The sequence below is a fragment of the Cygnus olor genome, assembly GCF_009769625.2.
Source record: "Cygnus olor isolate bCygOlo1 chromosome W unlocalized genomic scaffold, bCygOlo1.pri.v2 SUPER_W5, whole genome shotgun sequence".
Lineage (NCBI taxonomy): Eukaryota > Metazoa > Chordata > Aves > Anseriformes > Anatidae > Cygnus > Cygnus olor.
The window spans coordinates 1,261,703-1,276,954 of record NW_024429076.1 but is presented as its reverse complement, the minus strand read 5'-3'; the positions used below and the strand labels follow the sequence as shown (position 1 = coordinate 1,276,954).

At 43.5% G+C, this 15,252-nt stretch overlaps 1 protein-coding gene across 5 annotated transcripts in view; it reads left to right on the top strand.

Annotated features, from left to right (window-relative positions):
* LOC121062976 (ras GTPase-activating protein 1) overlaps positions 1-15,252 on the top strand; it is a 96,871-nt gene that overhangs the window by 25,302 nt on the left and 56,317 nt on the right. For all 5 annotated transcript variants that reach the window (XR_005815771.1, XR_005815769.1, XR_005815770.1 and 2 more), the window contains exons 4-6: positions 8,997-9,067; positions 13,665-13,782; positions 14,480-14,511. Coding sequence is in view for 2 of the 5 variants with exons in the window: in XM_040543281.1 (XP_040399215.1) it covers positions 8,997-9,067; positions 13,665-13,782; positions 14,480-14,511 (221 nt within the window). In the remaining 3 variants the exon portion in view is untranslated. The remainder of the gene's footprint in view (positions 1-8,996; positions 9,068-13,664; positions 13,783-14,479; positions 14,512-15,252) is intronic.

Here is a 15,252-nt window from a genome sequence, read left to right as displayed (position 1 = left end):
TGTTGATAACACACTGACATTTTAGTTGTTGCAGAGCAGTGCTTCCGCAAGTCAAGGACTTTTCAGCTTCTCATACCGCCCTGCTACTGAGCACGCTGGGCATGTAAAAGGAGCTGAAAAGGGACAGAACCAGGACAGCTGACCCAAAGTGGCCAAAGGGATATTCCATACCATGTGACATCATGCCGAACAATTAACATGCGGTGGGTGGCTGGAGTGGAGTAGTGACTGCTGCTTGGGGACAGGCTGGGCATCGGTCAGTGGGTGGTGAGCAATTGCATTGTGCATCACTTACATTATACGTATTATTATTATTATTTCTCTTTATTTTCTGTCCTATTAAACTGTCTTTATCTCAACCCACAAGCTTTTACCTTCCCCCACCCAGTTCTCTCCCCCATTCCACTGCGGGAGTGGGGGGGAGGGTGAGCAAACCACTGTGTGGTGCTTGGCTGCCTGCCGGGTTAAACCACAACAGGCATTTTGGTGCCCAACATGGGCCCATAGGGTTGAGATAACAACAGATCTGACCAGAGCATGTTAAAACAAAATTGTTATAAGCATTAGATCAGTTTAATAGTTGCTAATCACAACAGTGATTTTTTTGATCTCAGGTCTGTTGTGCTTGTTTTCCAAATTGAATTATATAGCATATTACTTACTGTATGTGTTCCCTCTCGTGCTGTTTATCATTTCCAGGGGCTGGTTCAAGGTTATTATTTTGCTGTACTGTGTAACACTGGCATATGATATGATAAAATTACTGGTCATGAGACTAATTTGGTATTTGTAATCAGCATTGCCGCCACCTCTATACTTTGGAAACCATATCTCAGAAACTATTAATAAATACACCATTTACCTTGGGGGGAGGTGTTTTTTCCCACTTGTTCACTCTCCCTTTCTCCTTTACCCCCTTCTTCTCCTCCAGGCTAGTTCTGATAGCTCTTCAAAACTTTGAATATCCTTGGGATGGTCAAAACAGCATGTTCCTATTTTTATGTCTCCTGAATGCCTTGCATTTTTTTAAAGGTTCAACAACTACTTAAGAATGCTAACTAGAGATCTGTCCTGAGGCAGGATAGTTATGAGTGGCAGGGAGTGTGGGAGGATATGGGCAGGCACCTAGAGCAGTGGGTACCTCCAATTCTTTGGAACTTCACCCCTGAACAAGTGGAGAATCCTAACAAAACTGGCAGAATGTTTGAAAAAGGTGTGTCATCACCCTGGCAATTCCAAAGAGACACAAATCATTGTAACGTGCTGGGGTGTGGCCTATGCTTTGCGAGCTGCAGTCAATGCCAAAACAACCCCCGTGAAAGGCTCTGCGGCCACTGTCACCCATGCGACAGGCCCAGCGGCCATTCTAACCCCAACGACAAGCCCCATGGCTGGGCCAGAGAACCAACCTCTTCCAAGATCAATAGCCCCTATATGCAAGATGAAACAATGGATGAGAAAGTCAGGTTGTTTAGAAAGGAAAGGAACTCCTACTCAAAAAACAAACAAACAAACAAAAAAACCTGATGATGGCATTTCACAGTTGATTATCGACAGTTAAATGCTAATAATGCGCCTTTGGGACTACTGCAGTCCCAAACACTGCAGAAATAGTGACACTGATACAGGGAGCTGCTTATCCCTGGATGGCTGCTTTAGATGTTAAAGATGTGTTTTTCATGATTCCTCTCCTTGAGCAGGATAAGGTGAAGTTTGCTTTTACGTGGAGGGGGATCCAGGAGACTTTTAACAAGCTTCCACAAGGATATAAACATTTCCCCATGATTGCTCACAAATTGCTCACAAATCCCCATGATTGCTCACAAATTGCTCACAGATTGCTCACAAATCCCCATGATTGCTCACAAATTTCCCCATGATTGCTCACAATGTTTTGGCTAAAGTCTTAGCAGAAATTCCTGTTTCACCTGACATTATTATATGTCAATATATTGATTGAGGGAAAGAGACGAGAAAGTGCAAGAGACACAATGGAAAACATTCAGGAAACAATAATCGAACTGGGATTGGAAATTCCAGACTCAAAGTGTCAGGGACAAGGAAGTGAAATTCTTGGGAGTCTGCTGGATTAAAGGAGCATCTTCTCTTCCTCCAGACACTGTAGAAAAAACAGAACAGGGGCAGAGTCCCTCTAACACAAAGAAGTTACAAAAAGTTTTGGGAGCTTTAGGTTGCTGACGCAAACATATTGCAGACGATACCAAGTTGGGGGGAAATGTCAATCTGCCGGAGGGTAGGAAGGCCCTGCAGAGGGACCTGGACAGGTTGGATCGATGGGCAGAGGCCAATGGGATGAGGTTCAACATGGCTAAGTGCCAGGTCCTTCACTTTGGCCAAAACAACCCCATGCAGCGCAACAGGCTTGGGGCAGAGTGGTTCAAAAGCTGTGCAGAGGAAAAGGATCTGGGGGTGTTGGTCGATGCTTGCCTGAACATGAGCCAGCACTGTGCCCAGGTGGCCAAGAAGGCCCATGGCATCCTGGCTTGTATCAGGAATAGTGTAACCCAGCAGGACCAGGGAGGTGATCGTCCCCCTGTACTCTGCTCTGGTGAGGCTGCACCTCGAGTACTGTGTTCAGTTTTGGGCCCCTCAGTACAAGAAGGATATTGAGGCCCTGGAACATGTCCAGAGAAGGGCTACGAAGCTGGTGAAGGGTCTGGAACACAAATCTTATGAGGAGTGGCTGAGGGAACTGGGGTTCTTTAGTCTGCAGAAGAGGAGGCTCGAGGGAGACCTTATTGCTCTCTACAACTACCTGAAAGGAAGCTGTGGGGAGCTGGAGGTCAGCCTCTTCTCCCAGGTAACTAGTGATAGGACAAGAGGGAATGGCCTCAAGTTGATCCAGGGGAGGTTCAAGTTGGAAATTTGGAGAAATTTCTTCTCAGAAAGAGTAGTCAGGCATTGGAACGGGTTGCCCAGGGAAGTCGTGGAGTCACTGTCCCTGGGGGTGTTTAAGGAAAGGTTGGACTTCGTACTTAGGGACATGGTTTAGTGGGTGACATCGGTAGTAGGGTGATGGTTGGACCAGATGATCTTGGAGGTCTTTTCCAACCTTAATGATTCTATGATTCTATGGAACTGATAGACTGCATGGCCAGCCCTGAGTGGAACTGATAACAAAATCATGTCCTCTGGGTGAACTTTGCTCATTTTAATCTCATTATAATGCCAAAACACACTTCCATCCAAAACACCACCTGCTTCCAGGGTATGACCACCCCTCACTGAGCATGCGCTATGAATTTCTCTGAGCAAAAAATTTAACTCACTTTAAAGCAAAAGTGAGAAAATTTTATACTAATCATAACAAAGATACGTAGGACTAGAGTCACTCAAGCTCCACCTAAAAGTAAGAAAATAGTAAAAAAATGGCTCAAGAGAGGAAGAATGTTAGGGGAGATACCACTGCAGACAAGTTGGAAGGACATCACTGACTTCTGGAATCAGTCAACGGGCTAAGCGTCTCTTCCCCCCCACAGGGATGCCTACTGGGTGAGATTCAAACCCTCTGTTATACTGAGTGCTTCCCCAGGAAACCTAACATTCTCTATAGAGTTGTTTCATAAGTTAGCACATGTGTAGTTGGTTGTGTTTGTTATATTCTTGGTATTTGCACGTGCTTTGCAGACAGTGTATTCATCAGCAGCAATCCAAAAGAACCTGGACTCCTGTTGCTTCAATAAACTTTAATAAACTCATTAATCTACTAGACTGAAGGTGTATCGACCTATTTGCGCATCTGTGATTGTGGTACTTCAATATATTGAAAGAAGACTTATAGTGCTGAATTGGGCATCACTGAGAATCTAAGCCCAGCCACCCCCATCCCCTCTGATATCTGAGAACAAGCTGGAATGCAAGGAGGTTTAGGTCCTGGCACACTTTACCCTTTAACGCAACAGTATGTATTCTAATCCAGGATTTTTAAAAACACTGAGGAGAAATGGCCCCAAAATGGAGCCCTGCAAAACCCCACTAGTGACTGGCCACCACCTAGATGTAACCCCGTTTACTATAACCCTTTGATCCTGACCCATTAGCCAATTGTTTACCCATCACAATATTATTTTTGTAGCTGTATGCTGGACTGCTGGACGTTTTGTCCAGAAGGATACTATGAGAAAATGTATTGAATGCTTTGCTGAAATCCAAAAAGATCATATCAACTAGCTTCCCTTGGTCAACTAGTTGGGTAACCTTGTGTACTGGGTCTGGCTGGAATGGAGATAAATTTCCGTGCAGCAGCCCATACAGTGCTGTGCTCTGCACTTGTACCTAGAAAAGCATTGGTATCACACCAGTGTTTTGGGTAATTTTTTGAGAGAAATTTTTCTTTCTCTTTGTGTTTCCACGTGGCCTTTGCTTGTTTGTTCTTTTTTCCTCTTCCTTTTCCCTTTAATTAAATTATCCTTATCTCAACCCATGAGTTTGTTTTGTTTTGTTTTGTTTTTCTTTCCAGCATACTTTCTTCTCCCCCTCTTCTTCTGAGGAGGGGGAGTGAGAGAGTGGTTGTGGTGGAGCTCGGCTGCCTAGCAAGGTAAAAGCACCACATTTCTTTTTGGTGCCCAACGTGGGGCACAAAGGGTTGAGATAACAGCAGATGTGATTAAAACACTTACGAATAACACACTTGCTAGTCACCAAGTTTGGGTTGCTGTTAATATTTTTCTGTGTGATACTGCCTTATTCAATCTGTGCCATAATCTATATGCGATCGGAGAATGTGCTGAAATCTGTTTGCTTTTTTCAGTTCGCTGTGATGTAAAGCACTGCCCTTGAGTTTAATCTGGTATTCAGGCCCTGCATTGTTATCATTTTTGTCTCTTGGAAATTATATTTTAGAGAATATTCAAAATTACGCTGTCTTCTTTTCCTCCTCTGGTAGTCAGTTTATGAATGATATCAGGAATGGTACCCCCTCCTCCTTTCACAGTGGGCTAATTACAACAGTTTTTGAGTACTTTGAATGCCCAGGGGTAACCAACATATTCCTATTGCTAGGTCTGCAGAATGTGTTTCCTCTTCTCCCTAAGGTTAAGCAATTAGTTCAGAAAACCACACAAGAATCTGCAATGAGATAGTGTGGTGGTGGGTGGCAAGGTGTGTGGGAGGATAGGGGCAGGTACCTGTCACGGCTGTCTCCTCCGATGGTTTTGAACTTCCTAAAAATCCTAAAAAACTGATAGAATGTTTGAAAGATGTATGCCCTGACCCTGGCAATGCCAGAGAACTCCAGCTTGCAGAGTTTGTACTGGGTTCTTTTGCACTGTGCTGGGGCCTGGCCTGGGCTTATCAAATGGTAATTAGCTACCCAGCACCCTCAAGGGGAGGAGGAGGTCTCTGAAACTAATGACCAGATAACACACAGTGTTATCACACAGTGTTAACACACTCTCTCCATCATATTTGAAAAGTCCTGGCAGTCAGGCAAAGTCCCTGGTGACTGGAAAAAGGGAAACATCACTCCCATTTTGAAAAAGGGTAGAGAAGAGGACCCAGGGAAATACAGACCGGTAGAGCCTCACCTCCTTGCCTCGAAAGATTATGGAAAAGATCCTCCTGGAAGCCATGTCAAGGCACATGCAAGACCAAGAGGTGATCCGAGACAGCCAGCATGGCTTCACCAAGGGCAAATTGTGCCTGACCAATCTGGTGGCCTTCTATGATGGAGTGACTGCATCAGGTGGCAAGGGATGACCGAGTGATGCCATCTACCTGGACTGCTGTAAGGCCTTTGACATGGTCCCACGTGACATCCTGGTCTCCAAATTGGAGAGAGAGAGATTTGATGGGTGGACCATTCAGTGGATAAGGAGTTGGCTTGAAGGTCACACCCAGAGAGTGGTGATCAATGGTTCTATGTCCAGGTGGAGGCCAGTGACGAATGGTGTACCTCAGGGGTCTGTCCTGGGACCAGTGCTATTTAATGTCTTCATCAACGACACAGACAGTAGGATCCAGTGCACCCTCAGGAAATTTGCAGATGACACCAAGCTGAGTGGTATGGTTGATACAACAGAAGGAAGGGATGCCATCCAAAGGGACCTGGATAAGCTTGAGAAATGGGCCCACATGAACCTAATGAGGTTCAAAAAGTCTAAATGCAGGGTGCTACACCTGGGCCGGGGCAATCCTGGACATGAGTACAGACTAGGAGAAGGACTCATTGAGACCAGCCCTTCAGAGAAGGACTTGAGGGTTCTGGTGGATGAAAAGCTCGACGTGAACCGGCAGTACGCGCTTGCAGCCCAGAAGACCAACTACATCCTGGGCTGCATTAAAATAGGAGTGGTCAGCAGGTCGAGGGAGGTGATTATCCCCCCTTTACTCAGCCCTTGTGAGGCTCCACTTGGAGTACTGCGTCCAGGTCTGAAGCCCTCAGCACAAGAAGGATGTAGAGCTCTTAGAGGGGGTCCAGAGGAGGGCCACAATGATGATCAGAGGGCTGGAGCACCTCTCCTACGAAGACAGGCTGAGAGAGCTGGGGCTGTTCAGCCTACAGAAAAGAAGGCTCTGGGGTAACCTCAAGGCAACTTTTCAGTACTTGAAGGGGGCTTATAAAAAGATGGAGAAAAACTCTTTGCTCAGTCAGATACTGACAGGATAAGGGGGAATGGTTTTAAACTAAAAGAGGAGAAGATTTAGATTAGAGGTTAGAAGGAAATTTTTCACTCAGAGGGTGGTGAGGCACTAGAACAGGTTGCCCAGAGAGGTTCTGGATCCTCCATCCCTGGAGGTGTTCAAGACAAGGATAGATGAGGCCCTGAGCAACCTGATCTAGTGGGTAGCATCCCTGCCTATGGCAGGGGAGTTGGAACTAGATGATCTTTGAGGTCCCTTCCAACCCAGGCCATTTTATGATGATTATGATTTAAGTAGTAACCCAGGTGAGCACATTCTCACCTGGCTGCTTAGATCACAGAATCACAGAATCAGAGAATCGAAGGGGTTGGAAGGGACCTCGAAAGATCGAGTCCAACCCCCCTGCCAAAGCAGGCTCCTTAGAGCAGGCTGCCCAGGTAGGCGTCCAGACGGGCCTTGAATATCTCCAGAGAGGGAGACTCCACAACCTCCCTGGGCAGCCTGTTCCAGTGCTCCATCACCCTCACCATGAAGAAGTTCTTTCGCATGCTGGTACGGAACTTCCTGTGCTCCATCTTGTGGCCATTGCCCCTTGTCCTATCCCCACGAACCACTGAGAAGAGGTTGGCCAAATGCTGGTACATTGGGGACAATAGCCAGGAACAAGAAGGCAAGGAAGTCAAGCAGTACTCTATCTGTGACAGGGGGATCCCTACAGCCATTATTGGAGGCTGAAGTGAGCCTAACTGGGAATGAGTGGCAAAAGCACCCCACTGTGACAGTCCCGGAGGCTCCGTACATCCTTGGCATAGACTACCTCAAGAGTACTTATCTCAACCCGTGAATTGTTTTTTTCTTTTTTTCTTCCCCTACTCTTCTGAGGAGGGGGAGTGAGAGAGTGGTTATGGTAGAGTTCAGCTGCCTAGCAAGGTAAAAAAACACCATACTTCTCTTAATATATGGACATACCTTTAGTCTTAATAAGTCACCTCCAGCAATTATTCCACACATACTAAGTAAGTTTGCAGGTGATACTGAATTAGTATTAGGTGTTGACTCCCTTGAGTATAGAGAGGTCTTTTGGTGAGATCGTGATAACTAGAGAGCTGGGCAATCATCAAGAATATGAAATTTAACAATAGCAAGTGCCAGAGTGTGCACTTTGGACAGCGGAACCCTCGATATACATCCATATTTGAGAGGCTGGAAGGCAGCCCCGTGGAAAGGGATCTGGGGGTTCTGGTCAATGGCAAGTTGAATATGAGTCAAGAGTGATCCCTGGCAGCCAAAAGGGCCAACTGTGTCCTAGAGTGCATCGGGCATAGTATTGCTAGCTGGTCGAGGGAAGTGATTGTCCCACTGTACTCTGCACTGTTGCATCCTTGCCTCAAGTATTGTGTGCACTTTTGGGTGACACGGTATAAGGATATAAAAACAAAGGAGGAATTCGAAGATGGTGAGGGGTGTAGAGGGGAAGATATTTGAGGAGTGTCTGAGGTCACTTGGTTTGTTCAGCCTAGGGTAGAAGAGACTGAGGTTATACCTAATTGAGGCCTACAGCTTTCTCACGAGGGGAAGTGGAGGGGCAGGCTCTGATCTCTTCTGGTGAATAGCGAAAGGACTCGAGGGAATGGCATGAAGCTGCAACAGGGGAGGTTCAGGTTGGATACTGGGAAAAGGTTCTTCACTGGGAGGGTGGTCAGGCACTGGAACACGTTCCCCAGGGAAGTGGTCACAGCACTAATCCTGTCAGAGTTCAAGAAGCATTTATATAGTGCGCTCAAGCATATGGTTTGATTTTTGGGTGTTCCTGAGTGGAGCCCTGAGTTGGAGTTGATGATCCTTGTGGGTCCCTTTCAACTCAGGATATTCTATGATTTTATGTATCAAGCATACATTTCAAAATATGGGTCCTTGAAATAACTGAAGTTTTTAAAAGTTGGTCGTCTTTCATTTCTCCATGCTTAAGACAATATCAGTAAATTTAAAAAAAAATCACCTACAAACTGTATCTTCATGTTCATCCCTCCAAGCAAAACCCAAATAAAGATGTTTCCGAATGTTAAATTTTCATAAATTTTTACTAAGTGGAAGGGAATTCTAAAGTACTCTTTCATGGGAGTTACATTATTGGTAATTAATTTTGAAGATAGCATATGCTATCTGTCATGCTACAAGGCTAGGAATGTAATGAGAGCTGTTGTAGATAACTTTAGGAATTAAATATTCCTAGCTCTTACTTTTTTGACCATTTCAAAACTTAAAACTCACAACTGGATACAAATCTCTGTTACCAGACCTTTCCCTCTGAATAGCGTAATGTTGGGGAGAGGAATTCTACACTACAGTGAAAGCAAAATGTAATATCTTCGTTCTCTTCTCTTAAATTGTAGCCTGTGGAGGATAGAAGGAGAGTTCGAGCAATTCTACCATACACCAAAGTGCCAGAAACTGATGAAATAAGGTATGTTTTAATAATAGGTAGAAGCAGTTGTGAAATTTTTGTTGTGTTTATGAATATTAATGATTTTAGTATGTTTACTATGCAAATACTTTCCAATTGCATCTTAGACTTAACAATGGGATGTTAAAAGTATGATAACTTTTTTTTTCTTGCTGGATATAGTAATAAGTTTTATTCTTGATATACTGTTTGTATTGCATTAAATCGCTAGAACTATGAAGCTTAGTTTAGAAGTAGAACATTACCAATTTCAAAGGCTTACATTTTTCTCAAAGTGGATAAGTTTGTGTATTAGGGAATGCTGTGTAAAAATGTCTAGTGAGGGTTTAAAATAAATTATCTAGGCTTTTCCCTAAAATTTGCCTGCAGAAGTAACTAGTAGAAGATAAATAATTCAAGCCAAACCAATCTTGACCACCAGAAAGACAATGTGAGCACTGACTATCTAATAAAATTAAGAATAGTATATTTAGCATCTGCTAAATAAGAAAAAAAGAGAGATGTCAAAAAACAACAACAACAACAAAAAACACAACCATTTCCCTTCGGTGTTCTAGTACTCTAATGAGACCATCTTGGTTTCACAAGATGATATAACATGTTGGATGAATTGGGTTCTTGTTAGGAATGCTGGCCTAAGATATAGGCTAAGATATACAGGCTGGGGGCTAACCTGCTGGAGTACTGCTCTGCAGAGAGGGACCTGGGAGTCCTGGTGGACAGCAGGCTGACCATGAGTCAGCAATGTGTCCTTGTGGCCAAGAAGGCCAACAGTATCCTGGGGTGCATTCCTAAGAGTGTTGCCAGCAGGACAAGGGAGGTGATCCTCTCCCTCTGCTCAGCCCTGGTGAGGCCACACCTGGGGTACTGTGTCCAGTTCTGGGCTCCCCAGTACAAGAGGGACATAGAACTACTGGAGTGAGTCCAGAGGAGGGCTACTAAGATGATTAGAGGACTGGAGCACCTGTCGTACGAGGACAGGCTGAGAGAGCTGGGCCTGTTTAGCCTGGAAAAGGGAAGACTGAGGGGAGACCTCATTAATGTATATAAATATCTGAGGGGAGGGTGTTGAGAGGATGGAGCCAGTCTCTTTTCAGTTGTGCTCGGCGACAGGATGAGAGGCAATGCCTAGCGAGAGGATGAGGCAACAGGCACAGGAGGTTCCGGATGAATATGAGAGGGCACTTCTTTACTGTGAGGGTGACAGAGCACTGGAACAGGTTGCCCAGAGAGGCTGTGGAGTCTCCTTCTCTGGAGATATTCAAAACCTGCTTGGATGCCATCCTGTGCAATGTGCTCAAGGTAATCCTGCTCGGCAGGGGAGGTGGACTAGATGATCTTCAGAGGTCCCTTCCAACCTTGGCCATTCTGTGATTCTGTAAACTGGGGTATGAACCTAAGATAGACCTTGCAGATACAGAAGATTTGGTGCTTCTTATACCTGTCAAACTATGATTTTACAATTACTGATTCTGTGATTCTGTAATGTATTGTACTGTAATATACTTTTGAAGATTCTATGTTTTTCAGTGCATCTTGACTTAAAATTTTAATGTTATAATTGATTTTTGAAAAGCTTGAATTATTTTAGGGTTAATTTCAACCTGTCTTCCAAGCAACAAATTAGTGTACTTTGTTATAGAACTGATGTAGTCTGGCCTTGCTGTTTATTGTTCATTATTGGGATTTAGATACATTAGTAGCTGAATTCATTCTAAATACTTTCATTAGGCTTTTTTTTTATTCTTGCTGTTCACTTTGCGTTCAAATTAATGCCTTTTCTGTTACCCCCACAAATGGAAGACATGCAATAGAAAATTGCTTCTAATTTTGGATTGTACTCTAGTAGTTCATAGAATCATAGAATCATAGAATATCCCGAGTTGGAAGGGACCCATAAGGATCATCAAGTCCAACTCCTGGCACCGCACAGGTCTGCCCAAAAGTTTAGACCATGTGACTAAGTGCACAGTCCAATCGCTTTTTAGATTCAGACAGGCTTGGTGCAGTGACTACTTCCCTGGGGAGCCTGTTCCAGTGTGCGACCACCCTCTCGGTGAAGAACCTCTTCCTGATGTCCAGCCTAAACTTCCCCCGCCTCAGCTTAACACCATTCCCGCGGGTCCTATCACTGGTGTTTACAGTGAATAGGTCACCTGCCTCTCCAGTCCCCTTCGCGAGGAAGTTGTAGACTGCGATGAGGTCCCCCCTCAGCCTCCTCTTCTCCAGGCTGAACAGACCCAGTGCCCTCAGCCGCTCCTCATACGTCTTCCCCTCTAGGCCCTTCACCATCTTCGTTGCCCTCCTCTGGACACTCTCCAACAGTTTAATGTCCTTCTTGTACTCTGGTGCCCAGAACTGCACACAGTACTCGAGGTGAGGCCGCACCAGCGCAGAGTAGAGCGGGAAAATCACCTCCCTCGACCGACTAGTGATGCCGTGCTTGATGCACCCCAGGATACGGTTGGCCCTCCTGGCTGCCAGGGCACACTGCTGGCTCATATTCAACTTGCTGTCAACCACAACCCCCAGATCCCTCTCTGCGGGGCTGCTCTCCAGCGTCTCATCGCCCAGTCTGTACGTATAGCCAGGGTTGCCCCGTCCCAGGTGCAGGACCCGGCACTTGCTTTTGTTAAACTTCATGTAGTTGGTGTTCGCCCATCTCTCCAATCTGTCCAGATCTCTCTGCAAGGCCTTTCCACCCTCAGCCGAGTCCACAACTCCTCCAAGTTTGGTGTCGTCGGCAAATTTGCTCAAAACACCTTCTAGTCCTACATCCAAATCATTTATAAAAACATTGAAGAGGACCGGCCCTAAAATGGAGCCCTGGGGGACCCCACTAGTGACCATCCGCCAGCCAGATGTGGCCCCATTAACCACAGCCCTTTGAGCCCTGCCCGTCAGCCAATTGCTCACCCATCGCATGATGGTTTTGTTAAGTTGTATGCTGGACATTTTGTCCAGTAGGATCCTCTGGGAAACCGTGTCAAAAGCTTTGCTGAAGTCCAAAAAGATCACATCAGCTGGTTTCCCTTGATCGACTAGATGGGTGATCTTATCATAAAAGGAAATCAAATTTGTTAGGCAGGACCTACCCCTCATGAACCCATGTTGGCTGGGACCAATGACTGCATTGTCCCTCAGGTGCACCTCAATAACTTCAAGAATCGTCTTCTCCATAATTTTAATTCTTCTAATTTTGGATTGTACTCTAGTAGTTGATAAGCTTCAGTACCTGTCCTGGTTTTGGCTAGGATAGAATTAATTTTCCTCCTAGTAGCTGGTATGGTGCTCTGTTTTGGATTTAGGATGAGAATAATGTTGATAACACACTGATGCTTTAGTTGTTGCAGAGCAGTGCTTACACTAAGCCAAGGACTTGTCAGCTTCTCACACTTTCCTGCAAGCGGGCAGGCTGGGGATGCACAAGGAGCTGGGAGGGGACAGAACCAGGCCAGCTGTCCTAAACTGGCCAAATGTATATTCCATACCATATGACGTCATGCTGAACAAGAAAACTGCGGGGAGTTGGCCCGAGGGGGGTGTGTGCTGCTGCTTAGGGTTTGGCTGGGCATTGTTTGGTGGGTGGTGAGCAATCGCGTTGTGCATCACTTGCTATGTATATTCTTTTACTATTATTGTTGTTGTTGCTGTTATTATTATTATTATTTTCCTTCTCTGTCCTATTAAACTGTCTTTATCTCAGCGCATGAGTTTTTTTTACCCTTCCCCCCCCCCACCTAGTTCTTTCCCCCATCCCACTGGGGATGGGGAGGAGTGAACAAACAGATGTGTGGTGCTTAGCTGCCTGCTGGGTTGACCACAGAAGTACCTTGTAGCTATTGCCTGTACCACTAATGTACCATCCATGTTGATTGAAGAGTCCTGCTGTACTCCAATGAAAGGTTTTCATATGACCCAAGTTTGGGGTTACACTTAAGGGAATAACTTATAATCACCTTCCAAAAATGAAACTCCCTTGGATATTTTAATGCTTTGTATTTATGTCCTTATTATAGCTTTGCTTTTTTAGTATGCCATTATATATATTATAAAAGCCATTATATATATATTTTATATATATTATATATTATAAAAGCCATTATAGCATGGCTTTTTTAGTAACTATTCTGTATCCTCTTTTTAGCACTTGTACTGTTTAGATCTTTGCATGTGAAGACATATTTCATAGGCTTTTATTATAAAAAAATAGGTTTTGATAAAAAGTATTATTTTCTTAAGTTATTAAGGGAATCTTTGTTTTTACTGGTATTTAGTATTTGATCCTTCTTGATAAAATAATGCTACTATCTTTTAATATTATTGTGGTGGTGTTTGTTTTATGTGTCCTTAGCCCACGTTAAATTTGACTGAATTAAAGCATCCATTAAATTCTAAACATAAATCAAAGGATAATTATTAATCTGTTATAGCTACTAAAAGTGTGAGATGCCGTGTTTGGGATACCAATAAATTAATCTTTCATGATCAGATTTCCTCAAATTTTTGCTGAAATTATGCTCAAGAACTCATTGTGTTAATTAAACTTTAAGTTAAAGCACAATCATAATATAAATCTTACTGTAACTCTCTCCAGTTTCCTTAAAGGAGATATGTTTATTGTCCATAATGAATTGGAAGATGGCTGGATGTGGGTTACGAACCTACGGACAGATGAACAAGGTCTTATTGTAGATGACCTGGTAGAAGAAGTTGTAAGTAATTTTATATTCAAATCTGTTAGAGAACTGAGATTTTATTTATTTATTTATTTATTTATTTATTATTTTGTGTGTGTGCGACTTTAACACTGAGATAAACCCAAACCAGTGGCATTTAACTTCCCAATTTTCAGTTACATACTTTTCTCAACCTTCCTTTAGTAACTGAATCTACCACTTTTAAAATAGTGTAACAAACTCTTAAGTCTAGTTCGGTAGCCAAATAGAGCTTATTGACATGTTGTCCAAACAAGTTAATGTGAAAATGAACGATACTGTGAATTTACTAGGCAGTTCCCTAAACTCACCAGTCCTGATAAAGAACATGCTAGTCATTCAATTGCATTCTTTTTGTTTGTTTGCCATGAAATATTCATAAATATATAGACTGAAATTTTGTATTGTGATATGCATTTTTTTAAAGGGTCAAGTGTGGGTTAAAAAGTATATTGTTGAGTTAACTATGCCTAGAACAATCTTCTGAAATAATGGGTTTTGGTTGAATTTCCACTTGGTGAATGAAGTGGAAAAACTCTTTATGCAGATATGTGAAATAAGCCATTAAGTTCAAAAATGTCTTGGACTTCTTTGTGCTGCCTATTTCTACAGAAGGTCTTAACAAATTAAGTTCACTTTTCTAAAATCAGGTATACTGTTGTCATGCACTTAATATGTTAATTTTTCTCGTTAGGGAAGAGAAGAAGATCCACATGAAGGCAAAATGTAAGGATTTTATTTTGTTATTAAAGGCGAATCATAAAATAACTGTAAACTTTAGCTATGAGGTTGATGTTGGGGAGGCGAATCAAAGGTGTGTCGTTGGTTGTTTTTTGCGGTTTTTTGGAAGACTTTTCTTCTGTACTAGCTACTGAAGATACAAGAGTTCATGTCAATTATCTGTGTATTAGTTATGCCAAATTGCAATGGTTTTTGCAATGATAAAATCTTAAATGAGTCTGTGCGATCACTTTTACCCAGAATATGCACAGTTTAGGGTGTGGTGTTTTCTGGTTTGTGTTTTTTATTGTGATGGTTTTACTCAGCTGGGCAGCTGAGCTCCACCACAACTGCTCTCTCATTCCTGCTTCTCAAAGGAAAGGGGGAGAAAATACAGTGAAAAGGGCTCAAGGGTTGAGATAAGGACAGGGAGATCACTCAACAGTTATCATCACGGGCAAAACAGACTCAGCAGAGGGAGATTAATAGAATTTATTACCTATTACTAACAAGCTAGAGCAGTGAGAAACTAAAAATAAAACATACTAAAAACACCTTCCCCCCATCCACCCTCTTCTATGTCCTCTTCCCCTGAGTGGTGCAGGGGAACACGGAATGGGGGTTGTGGTCAGTTTACATCTGTTTTTTTTAGCAGTTTTTTTATTCCTTTTCTTAAATCTGCTGTCATAGAGGTGCAAACAACATCGCTTATTGGCTTGGCTCTGGGCTGCAGCGGGTCCCTTTGGA